This window comes from Centruroides sculpturatus, unplaced genomic scaffold (assembly GCF_000671375.1).
Source record: "Centruroides sculpturatus isolate CEXI.00-Female unplaced genomic scaffold, Cexi_2.0 scaffold89, whole genome shotgun sequence".
Lineage (NCBI taxonomy): Eukaryota > Metazoa > Arthropoda > Arachnida > Scorpiones > Buthidae > Centruroides > Centruroides sculpturatus.
The window spans coordinates 28037-41324 of NW_019384460.1; the positions used below are offsets into that span (position 1 = coordinate 28037).

At 32.4% G+C, this 13288-nt stretch overlaps 1 protein-coding gene across 1 annotated transcript; it reads right to left on the reverse strand.

The window, feature by feature from the left end:
• Positions 1 to 873: 873 nt before the first annotated feature.
• Positions 874 to 12967, reverse strand: LOC111620821 (probable NADH dehydrogenase [ubiquinone] 1 alpha subcomplex subunit 12). The gene is made up of 4 exons (XM_023362813.1): positions 12841 to 12967; positions 6596 to 6678; positions 1754 to 1826; positions 874 to 1124 (listed from the first exon to the last, which is right to left on the reverse strand). The coding sequence occupies exons 1-4, from the start codon at positions 12933 to 12935 to the stop codon at positions 956 to 958; spliced, it is 420 nt and encodes a 139-aa protein (XP_023218581.1). The 5' UTR covers positions 12936 to 12967; the 3' UTR covers positions 874 to 955.
• Positions 12968 to 13288: the final 321 nt, after the last annotated feature.

The window sequence follows — 13288 nt, forward strand, 5'->3', positions numbered from 1 at the left end:
GGATGAGACTGTGTCTCGGAAAGTGCAAGCAATGCATGAGCAAATCTCGCACTCACACCTGTTTGTAGAAACAGTTTCGGCATTTCGTATTTTCTTTTGACCTGGTTCTCATTCAAAATAAACCAGACTTATAGGTAGTCGGTCCCAACTACCTACAAGTCTGGTTTATTTTATGTGCACATGATTTGGGCACCAATACTCTGTCAAATTGCAACTCCTGACATGCACTCCTCTAAGGTGTGCAGCCATTGACAGCAGCGTAATTTGAGAGACAGACATAGTCTCATCAAAAAATAAATAAAAAATATTTTAGTTTACAATATTTTTTAATTAGATTTGCCCATTGTATTATAAGTGACATAATCACGTTTTACAAATAAAAAATCTAAAGAAAGTAATAACTGAGAAATCAGAACAGTAATAGTAATAGTTTTATATTAAAAACTTAAAAAATTAATAGAAGTGATTCAAGATAACATACAAAAATCTAAAACTCTCTCTCAATCAGAAAGCTGGAAACATACTGTATCAATATGATGATGATCACCCTAGGTAGAAATGGCATGGTGTCATCTTTGACATGGAGTTAGTATATCTTAATCATCTGTATTCATATGTATCTTCATAAGAGAAAATGAAGATCACAAACTTATCAAAGGATAGACAGTATATAGAAAAATAAGTTTGAGTTAAAATAATGAGAATTTTGACTTAATGAGACTGTATTGTATGGAACCCTTACATAATGTGCCCAAGAAATAGGTTCAAATTAATGCAGTTTGACTTAGTTTAATAATAATACAGTAAAACCTCACTAAATATTTAAAAAGTTCTATTAATTTTCACCTACATACTGAACAAAATACTACTCTCTATTGTTTTGGAATATATTTAATTGAAACTAAAATTATTTATTACAAGAAATACTACTAATTCATAATTTATTTACAAATTTTTATTTAGTAGGTGGTTTCCAAGACTCTATTTTTGGGTTTGTTGTGCTATAAGGCATGTATGCTTTATTAGTTCCAGTAAAATTTTCTGTATGATTTATCATCCATTTATATTGTACAGGAGGCACTTTAGTTGGTGGATCATCTGTCATGTAATGCAACCAACGATGCCTGTAAATATTACATTATTAAAGAAAATTTGTAAATATCTATAAATTTATTTTAAAAAAGTTATTTTTATTCTTCTAACTGGAATGATGCATGTAAATGAAGATCAACACCCAAAACTAGTACAAACTCAAAAAAGTAATTTTACTAATGTTTTCATCTGTAACAGATTTACAAACAGATGAAACATTCATAAACTTAATATTTTGAGTTCTTTTGTGCTGGTTTCAAGTCTTGAACTTCAATTATTGTTATTCGGTAATATGTACTTTATCAATGTGTAAGTAACATTTCTAAAATGTGGATTGTGTCAAAAATTGAATCATTTATAATTTGAATCTATAATACTGTCATGATTTTAAATGAAATCATTTACTTTTGTACTGAACAGGTAATAAATTTTTTACTGAAAAAAGTGTAATTTGATTAAGCAAATTTAAAAATTAGAAATCATAACTTTATAACTATTGGGTTTAATTTATTTCTGTCATAATATACTAAATCTCAGCTTTCCAATGTCTTAAAAATTTTTAAAATCAAAATTATGTAAGAAAGCATTTGATTAAATTACCAATTATTATAAAATGTTTTTTACATACACAAAACAAAATTTTAATGCTCTTAAATCTTACCATTCAGCTGGAACTTGACTACCATCATAATCCATATGAATATATTCATTATATTCAACCCATCTATTACGTCCTGAAAATAATTGAGTTTATTTCTAATCTTAATTATGTACTGTACATACAAATTAAGAAATAATAATGTAAAGAACAAGTAAACTAAAATTATTTTCGTGTGAAAGATAAATGTCTGCAGATAAATTTGCTATTTTCATATCATATTATTATTAAATAAAAAATTATTCATTAATAAACTGTAAAAACAATTAATAAAATAATAGTTAATTTTATTTTATAAAATCTTCATTTTATGACATTTTATCTAGATTTGTTCTTTACTTAATATGTTATTTTGTTTAATTTTCTAACTAAACACACTCAAAAATACCTTTTAAATATGCAGCCATATTTATTAATTAAATTCTACCATTTTTGGTCATATTTAATGACCTTTATCAAGAATAAACGGAAAAAACAGAAAAAAATCGAACTCCGAAAAAAATTTTAAAGGTACCTTTTAAATTTTAAATTTAAATACCTTTTAAAAGTTTGATTTTTGTGTTTAGTTAGTAAGAAATGCAGTCTACGATAAGTTTAATTTTCTGTTTAAAACTTATAAGATGTGATTTTAATTCTTATGAGCAATTGTTATTGTGACATTGTCACAATGCACTTAAGATTAGTAATATCTTGCCCCTGTACATCATACTTTTCCTGTTAACAATGAAGTCATGCCAGTCATCTAACTGTTCAGAAAAAATTTTTGAATTGAAATAAACATGACTTCCTGTCTAAACCAGAAGTTTATATACAGTTAATTGAGCTTTCCTATCCCTAAGCTTTCCACATCTGGTCTTCACTTTCATCTAACATCATTCTCAAGATTAAGGAAGAACAGACAGATGGAGGACAGTACCATTTATAGTCTACAATTTTTTAAAACTGCAGTCTAATTAGTATTTTTTTAACTTAAAAAGTAAAGCAACTATAAACAATAATGCTTTTATTCTTATGATATAAAGGGGAGTTCCATACAATGCAAAGTGGAGTTCATGTATTGAGACATGCATTTATCATATGATTATGCAAGTTTAAACTTAGGACTAGAAATTGAAGAAAATGTATATCTTTAGATGAGAAAATTAGAATTTTGTACGAGTACAACTCATACAAAATTATAATTCTCTCATCTAGAGGTATACATTTTCATATTCACAATTTTTTTGTCATAAATTTCATTGTCAATTTTAATATGAAATAATACTTAAATAAAATATTGTCTCATAACAAAGCCAATAAAATTATCTTTTTTTAAAAAAAAGAATTTTATTGTCTGATTTCAATTACAGTAGAGCGTTGTTTATCCAAATCAATTGGGGACTGGGGTTGTTTGGATAACCGATTATGTACGAAAAAATATATTAACCTATCCCATGTTGAAATTTTTCTCCATTGCATGTCACTTAGTGTTGAATTTTCATTGATGTTAAGCCTAACAAAAATTTTTATAATAATTGTGGCTATTGTATCGTTAAAAATTATTTCTTTATTTTGTACAAACAAAATAAATATATTGAAAAATATAAAAACAAAAAAAAATTATACTTTAGAAGTTAATCTAGTATCAAAAATGTTCGATTCAGCATGACACACAGTCCTCAGAAAAACACCACACAAAAGCACCAGTGCTGCAAGCTAAAACACACACACCAACAAAAAAAATATTGGAGTAGCCCAAAACATAGCCAAAGGTTGCAGCGCCACAGCACTAGCAGAAATTTAAATTTGATGACTGGAATTTGATGCTATCCGAAAGCTGGTCAACCGACATTTTGGTTGACCAGCTTTCGGATAAATGATGCTCTACTGTATTCAGAAAACAAAATAACACTTCATTCAAAATTTGAAGAATTACATTTTAAATAATTTTGAAGAAAATACTTAGATAAAAATCATTTTAAACATTTTCATATTTTATTGTGCTAAATAACACTATTTTTTCAATTATATTTTGCATTTTTATTTGTAATTTAACTATAATCAATATAAAAAATTTCCAATAATTGGATTTGGGGTTTTTGTGACACAAGAGTGTAGGTAGGCCAAAGAATGCCAAGTCTAGCCAGTTATGTTGCCAGTCTTTTGGGTCTTTTAATACAGGGTGTATTAAAAGACCCAGTACAGTGCTACAAACTTTCAGGAGAGATAGAGTACACCTAGATGATGGGAAATCACATAGCAATGCATGGTTGGAAATGTTTTCCTGGCATGGTAGTGATGACACAAAACACAAAAAAGGAAGGACACAAACAGGATAAGAAAATATGTTTATTATTCTTAGTACAGCAAAAATGCTGGGACATCTTTGGCTGGTGTATGTGATAGATGTCCCTACATAAATCGAAACATCAGATGATGTTGCACATGCACAAGAATAATAAACACCCTGTTTTGTCCTTCTTTTCTTGTGTTTTGTGTCGTCACTACCACACCAGGAAAGCATTTCCGACCATGCATTGCTATGTGATTTCCCATCATCTAGGTGTACTCTACCTCTCCTGAAAGTTTGTAACTGCTGTATTGATATATCCTGTATATCATAATTGTTCTGTTGTATGTTCTACAGTTCTGTATATAAGTTTATTGCCTTCAGATATGCCATTGTAGGTTGAATTTGTCCATTATCATCTAGTATCAATTATTCCATAGAGCTTGGTCTTCTGAAGATATTTGTTGTTGAAGTTAGTGTTCTCTGGTGTTTTGTACCAAGGGCACATTATTAATATATGTCAGAGGATAAATAGGGTGTGGCAAGTTGAGCATATTGGTTGGGTATCCCTTGTTATTACATTGTGTTGGTCTTGTGTGTTCAGTTCTCATTTGGGCAAATACTATTTCTTCTTTCTCATTTTTCTGTTTTGTCTTCTTGTCTATTTTATTAGTTGTGGTTTGATGGTGTGTAGTTTACTGTTGAGTTGTTTGTTCCCAAATAATTAATAGTTTTCGAAAAAGTAAAACTTATTTTGAAATTAATAGTAATGAATTAACAATAAATCACTACCATGACCAATTTATAAAAAGATAAAATGCAAACTTTATTGATAAATTAAAGGTAAGCATCAAATAAATTTTTATATATCTAAATCAATGTAAAGAAGTTATAAATAAAGCAATAAAAAACATTTAAAACATATTTGAAATTTTTACTTTTCTGGATTACAACAGAAGGAAAGTATGGCAATCTAGCAAAAAATGACCCTCCTCAGATTTTTCATTTTTGGGCTCAGGACATATTGAAACTTCAAGAAATGCAAAAAAATTCAGGGGTAATTTCTGTATGTATGGATGTACAGGAAGACACTACTAATTTGAGGTGGAGTGCATTTATTTTAAATTAAATTAATTAAAAATTGCAGCCTGGCATTGTAAATAATTACTCATTTTAATTGTGATTTTAATGTCTATATTTCTTTGTTATGAAGATTATATCAGTAAGGACTCATCCTTCCTTTTCACATAAAAGTATCAACTTTTCTGTGGAAAATTTAGGACAGCATTTGTTGTTTTGTTAATGTTCGCTTTTTTTTTTTCTTTCTTTAGAATTATTTTAGTTGTGTGTGTGTCCAAGTGAAATCTGTATATTAAAATAGCATATATAATTGTTTTAATAACGATAAATTTAAATAAATAATTTTGAAGCAGATGAAACCTTATTTGATGGAAATCATAAAAATATTCAAAATGAATTATTAACAGCTATACAAATTAGTATTTTATTAAATTAACATCACTGATTTTTATTAAAATTGTTTCAAAACTCTGTTTACACTATGATTAAATTCTTATGAAGTTCAGAGGGGGACAAGGTGTCCCAAAAGTGGTAAACCCTTTTGAAATAAGGATAAAAAATGAGAGTTATTTATTATGTCCTTGTTTTGTGTTGCAGATTGTTGCTGTGACTTTGAAGATCAAATATGAATCTTGAAGCAATGCCATTGTCTGTCTGGCACACAATGGCATTACTTCAAGAGGTGCTTCCAAATCATATGTCATCACAGAATGGAATAATCATGTGACCTCTGAAATTATCAAAATTTCTATAGAACTGGTAGTAAACTTGGGATTTCACCACTGATGCTTGCTGCAATGAATGGATACACAGAAGCTCCAAGCTCCTAATTTTTTTCTCTGCATTTATTCATATGCCCTTTCTCAAGGAAAGGCATATGTGAATGAACCAACAAATTGCTGTTCTCAAAAATAACATTTGCATTGCAATGTGATCGCTCCCAAGAAACTTTGGAGAAATTTATGAAAATAATGGCATCTTGAATTCTCCATTACTGAGATATGAAAAGTGGTCATATGCCCAATGTTATTTTTCATAAATAATCCCAATCTTTATAAAACAGCAACTGCACACTGGGTTGTGTAAAAATAAATAAGACCTACTTGAACCTTTAACCGATGTGTGTATAAATTAATCTTTCCAAAACGAACGTTTTCATAACCCCTTCTGGGCTCTTCTTCAGGTATAGCTGGATCGAACATTATTCAAATTTTTTCGTTTGATGTTCGATCCAGCTATACCTGAAGAAGAGCCCAGAAGGGGTTATGAAAACGTTCGTTTTGGAAAGATTAATTTATACACACATCGGTTAAAGGTTCAAGTAGGTCTTATTTATTTTAATCCCAATCTGTATGCTTCTAATAAATACTACAATTTTGCATAATTCAAAGAAAGTATTTAGTAATAAATAAATCATGTGGATTTACTACTTTTGGAACACCCTGTAAAACAATTTAAATTTTAAAAAATATTAAAATAAATTATATTATATTTACCATAAAAATATAACTTGTTTTCATAATATTTGTTACCATATTTATCTTCACCAACTAAAGTGCCAACTTTGGCATCGTCCATTCTGAAAATAGAAATATCTCATTATATTAAGTCATCATGCATAATTATGAATATTTCAATCATAAAAACTGAAAAATTCCAGCAATGAACTGCATAACTTTCTAATCAAAAAAGTTAAAATTGTGGGGGGGCCATCTGTTATGAGAGTCTATCAAAAAACTTTTTATATTATTAAGTGTTATAAAATGATAATAGACAATTTTTATTTTTTTATAAAACTCATCTCTAGCTTCAAAATTCTATTCAAACAACAGAAATATTTAGTCATATTTAAAAAGGTAACCACAATATGACAAGGCTGCTTATTAGTTAAACTAAATGTTGTACAATGTAAATATTAAAGAAAAATCCAACAGAAATACATATAAAACTGTTTTCTTGCTCCAAGAATAACAGCTTGAATACATTTTATTATATTAAGAGATTTGCCTATGCAAATTAAGTTATCTATAAATAATTTTCTAAGGTTTGGTGGGTAATAGATTTCTTTATTTTCTTTTAATATCTATATGCTGAAATCATCCACGGATCTATGTATACTTTATGTTGTTCATAGCAGTGCAATTAAATTTTTGCTAATTATTTTTGTGTGACAGCATCATTGCTTTACTGTCGAAATTTGCCAACTTATATACTGTATATACACGTATCTGCAAGTATATACAGAATCAGCTATTATTGCAAACATAGATGCAAGCAAGAGGTTAAGTCTCTTGCTTGCATCTATCTAAAGCAAGAAGCAGCAGTAATAGCTAGTTTGTTCCCAACACCATAACATAGGCAGGGGTGCACAACCTGCGGCCCGCGGGCCACATACGGCCCCTTATCAATGTTTATGCGGCCCGCGGACGGTACAGGCCAAATCCCTTCTTTCGAAGTTTCTAAGTGTAGAACTTTTCCCTTTCACAAAGTCATTAGCACCCAACTGTTTTATAACTTCCTGAAGTGAGAAATGGGGGGGTTGTTCTATAAATAAGTCTATTTCTAGCTAACACTTTCTGGTTTAGATATAGAATATTCTAAGTCTAATACATAGTATTATAACGATTTTTTGAAGAATCAAATAAAATAAAATGATGTTAGAACGTCATTTCCGATGTTATCAGGAAGTTTCTATTTTGGCGGGAAATCTTCAATTTTATGCTTCGGAAAACTTGCTTATTCGTCTAAATAGCGTCAAATAACAAAAATAAATGAAAATAGCGCTGAAAAACTATGAAAATAACGATTTTTTATGATTTGTTTACATTCTAGATTCTGATTGGTATTGTCGAATTTGAATCAATCTTTTCTGAAAAGACGCTTATTCGTCAACCTAATGTCATTCAAACTAGAAAAAACTAACCAGAGTTCAAAAAGAAATGTACAAAAAGCTATAACAACCAATAATTTACAACAATATCTCTCCATAGACAAAGAATAGAAAAAAAATTTTTCACATCAAATTTATTATTATTAAGTTGGACCAAGAAAATTAATACTGTAGTTGGAATAGAGTCATTACGACTAAAAGGAAGCCATTTGCATTAAAATATTTTGGATTTAATAATTATTACAAACCGCGTCAAGCCATAAACTTGTCAACAAAGAGGGTTGTAAAATGATTCCGTGTAGCTAGAAAGCTGCGGTTTTTTTTGTTTGAAAGAAAACAGATATATTTAGGTTATTTAAGTAGTAAATTAATTGGAACTTTTTATTTACTTTTATTTTTACATTCTTTTTTTCGTAAATTTAAAATTAAATTATTATTTTTAATTTTTCACCTTGCTGAAAAATTACCTTGGGGACAGGCAAAAGGAGTTAGTCCAGTATCATTGCATAATTCACCAACAGCAACTTTGTGCAAAGAAGCTGGGATTTGAACGTCTGCTGAAAGATGTCTATGATACTGTGAACTTAATCTGCCGTCATGGACTCAACCATCGACTCTTCACATCATTTCTTGAAGAAATAGATGCTGATTATGCTGACCTGCCCACGTATACTGAAGTTCGTTGGCTGAGCAAGGCAACAGTCCTCAAGAGATTTGTGGAGCTATTGGGGCCTATTATCACTTTCCTCAAAGAACGGGGGAACACTACAAGGAATTTGGAGGGACAAAGATGGCAGTGTGATTTAGCTTTCCTTGCTGACATTACTGCTTATCTAAACGACCTTAATTTGAGATTGCAGGGAAAGATGCAACTTGTTTCTCAGTTGACAAGTAACATCAATGCATTTATGACCAAACTATCACTTTTCAAGTCCCACATGCAATCAGAGAACTTTACACACTTTCCACATTGCAAGGCCATGAAAGAGAAATACCCACATATGAAGATGGATTACTCTGACCAAGTTAACACCCTCCTTACATCATTCAATGAGAGGTTTGGTGAATTCCAGAAATACAAGATCTACCTGCAACTTTTTTCAACTCCATTTGATGTGAAAGTGGAAGATGCCCCTCCAGATGTCCAACTTGAGTTGATAGACATCCAGTGCAGTGATGAATTGAAATCACAGTTCAAAAATTCTAATCTCCTCACATTCTACAAAGAACTGCCACATACATCATTTCCAAAACTGAAAGACAATGCTCGATTTTGGGCAAGCATGTTTGGCAGTACCTATGTATGCGAACAAGCATACATAGGTACTGCCAAACAAGCTTGCAAGTTTTCGCTTATGAATTTAAACAAGTGCAAAACACGGAACAGGTTAACCAACGAGAATTTGGAAAATCTGCTGGTTGTTTCAACATCTGCCATTACATCAGACATAAAGAAGATTGCCGCCAGCATCCAAATCTCAGCAATTGCATTAATTGCTTGGAGGTCTGGCTCCCAGTCAGTAAACTTAATCCTAATTTGGCTCTTCTTCACAAAAGGTTGTGCATCCCTGACATAGGGCAAATTTGATGATTAAATTCATAATGCACACTATTTTACTGTACAAAAGGTCAGAGTAGTAAAATAGATTTTATTGCATACAATATAAATTGAGAGATGTAGTGGAGGATGCAAGAGTTGAGACGAACTGACAGTGGCTTGGCCATTACTTATGTGAGATCTGAAAGGCCCCTGGGTCTAAATCAGTAATTTTATTAATAATGTTAATATTTTGTTATAAAATATTCTTTCATTTTTGTGAGAAAAGTAATGTTTTAACGTGGGAAAAGGCAGATAACAGATGTTACTTCCTTTCACAGAAGTTAGTACATCCTCTGTTTTCCCTTATCTGAGAAAACTCTCGCTTTGATGGGAAATGTTTACCCCTCACATATTCCCCTTTCCATCCGTTCTCACGGAGGAATCTTTGCATGATGATTGGTCGCCGATCGTGACATNTCCTTTCACAGAAGTTAGTACATCCTCTGTTTTCCCTTATCTGAGAAAACTCTCGCTTTGATGGGAAATGTTTACCCCTCACATATTCCCCTTTCCATCCGTTCTCACGGAGGAATCTTTGCATGATGATTGGTCGCCGATCGTGACATACAAGGTCTGTTCAAAAAGTATCGGACCTTTGGTTGGCAAAAATAAATTTATTGACTTTGAGGTACAAAACCCTAATTCCCTTCAAAGTAGTCTTCTTGGTAATATATACACTTCTCCCAGCGTTCCTGCCATTGCTGGGAACACTGCTGGAACGCATCTTTTGGAATGGTTATCAGCCGGTCCGTCGCATTTTGCATGATGTCTTCTCTTGACTAAATTTGGGTTCCTTTTAGCGGCATTTTCAGCTTGAGAAATAGCCAAAGGTCACACGGAGCCATGTGGAGAGAGTACGGAGCGTGACGAACCACAGGAGTATTGTGTTTGGCGACGAAAGCCCGAATCAGATGCGCAGAATGGGCGGATGCGTTATCACGATGGAGCTGCCAAGTTTTGATCGACCACAGATCCGGTCGTTTGCGTCGCACTGTATCGGAAAGACGACGAAGGACCTCCTGGTAGTACTCCTTTGCGATGGTTTGGCCTTGTGGTGCGTACTCACGACACACCACCCCACGAGAGTCGAAAAAACTGTCAACATGACCTTTGATATTGCTGCGGACCTGCCGCGCTTTTTTTGGCCTCGAGGATCGTCCCCGAAAGCCTGCTGAATCTTGCGAATGGTTTACACTCGGGTATCGCCAAGGTTTTTGGCAAAATTTGATGTAATATCGCTGCTCACGTTGTTCAGTCATTTTCCAGCTTAGTGAAATCCGACGAGAGCGCACTACATGACCTCACTCATACGCCGATTGCCAACGACTGACGCTTCCTGCAGGCGGGAAAAAATTCAGGGCTGTGCATGACTGTCTCCTCCACAACTCCACCGAAGGAGGCCTCTCTCGCATCATTGGTTTACGCGGAAAAAAAAAAGGTCCGATACTTTTTGAACAGACCTTGTATAGAGGAAATTTGTCAAAATTCGGGGGAGTTCATCGAGAGACCTGGAAGTGTCCAGACTCCATACATATTTCCTCTTAAATGCCAACGCCTATGAGCCATACGACATACAAGGAATTACTTCTATAGATATAGACATTTCCATTTTAAGTGATCTCTCAAGAAGAGAAGAGAATACAGAATACTCAAGAAGTGCGGCAAATACATCAAATACATAAGAAGATGAGAACAACTAACACAGGTTGTATGTTTCTAATGATTTTGTGAGCTCTCTCTCTCGATCGTGTATCTGTTAGATATAAGGCCATATATCTCTCGTATAGGTTATAATATAGTTCGTATTTATCTCGAAGTGTATCTTAATAGTCATATTTATATCTCCTAATCATTTATATCTTGTAATAGATTTATTTACTTATTACATTTATTCTTGTTGTTTTATAAAAGAATTGTCTCTTAATTTGAATCTGAATCAGATCTCCCCCCACGCGTGTTTATCTGCATGTAAAATAAATGATAAACTGGTGTCAGCCCTGACGTTTGGGATAAGGACCTCACAGTCTTGAATCCCCCTTTTACCTAAATATTACAGCCCTCCCGGTCAAAATCTTGACAAGGATCAGATCCAATGATCTGAAACCTTTGAGACTATTCTCACAGAATAGTGCCAATTAAGTGTTACACGAGTACTACTTACTCGTAAACCCGGCTGATCTCATACTTAATGGTATCAGTGATGCAACTGAAAATTGGGGGAAGTGAATAAAGATTGAGTGATGTGGAGGAGGTTTGGAAGCATTTCCAATCTTGTGTGATAGAAGCAGCAAAAGAGATGTGAAATAATGAGTGTGGACCATGAGAGAGATTATGTAGTGGAATGACAGTTGAGCAAGCAATGAAAGAGAGAGACTGCATATATGGGCTGATTGAATGTCAATATGAGTGAGGATGGATATAGAACAAAGAAATGAGAAGCTGCATGGATAAAAAGGAAAGTAAGGATAGAATGAATAAGAATGGACTGAACATTTTATAAAAATGATAACTGTTCTGGAAGCAAATGAAGAATATATATGGCATCAGAAAAAGGTGTACACTGTACATAAAGTGCAAATGGTAGGCTGCTGTGGGATGCATAATAGGTGGTGTGAATATTTTGAAAGTCTGTTGAGGGGTAATGGAGGAACAATTGCAGAGTTAAATACAGTTCAACATTTTAGGACATATTTTTTTATCCTTAATGCTCTATCAAACTAATTATTCTTCACATACACTCAAAATTTAATTAGAGTCTGCTCTGACACCAGAATAAGCGTTATAAAAGGCAAAAAGTAAACTTGAGACAGTAAACAACAGTTAATTTTTTCCTATGTGCACCGTCATAGCAGTGGTCCCGACTGTTCGGACTCCTCCCGGAGAGGAGTCGCCGATTGTTTAACGTCACTAGTTATTGACTCACGGTAGTTCTTGAACACACGTATCAATAACTAGTATGTATCAATTCAAGTCCGTCAGGAGTAAGAACAGTCGCGACCGCCGCCATCACGGTGCACATAGGTAAAGATTGACCTTTATAATACTATAATTACACAATCTAACCAACCATTACACAGTATACAATTACAAGAACACAGTTACACTGGTTGCATTTCTTAGTAGACACTTTGTTAAAAGAGAGTTAAGCTAATTACTACTTAGCTGCTGTAGTGCTACTGCAGCAAGATTGACAAGTGCTGAAGACAAAAGATAGCTACCACCATATAATATATGCATATTAAATTAATAACCTGTATAGCTTCTTATAAGTTCCTATAATTCCACCATTCTGTTTAAGAATATCGAACATTCTCTTTACTTTATCGAGAGCCAAGTATCTCGCCATCTTGGCGAATGCTTTTTAAACGCACAGCGCCACCTTCCAATTTATAATTAAAAATAATAATAATTTATTGTAATTAATAAACATCTAAACTTTTAACAATAATTCCAATATATCAGATTTTTTTAAAATTTAAAAATAATAATATAAATTATAATTTTCTGTTAATGTTACAAAATATTTTCTTTTTCATTCAGTTCGTAAATGGATTACAGTTTAGAATTGTGTACACATGCCGGTGAGTTGCAATTTGTTTTCATACGAAAATTTAAGTAAATAATATTTTTGAAATGTATGTATGAAAAATTGTATAATGAACAAATGTTTTTAATTATTTTTTTATTTATAATCGGTAA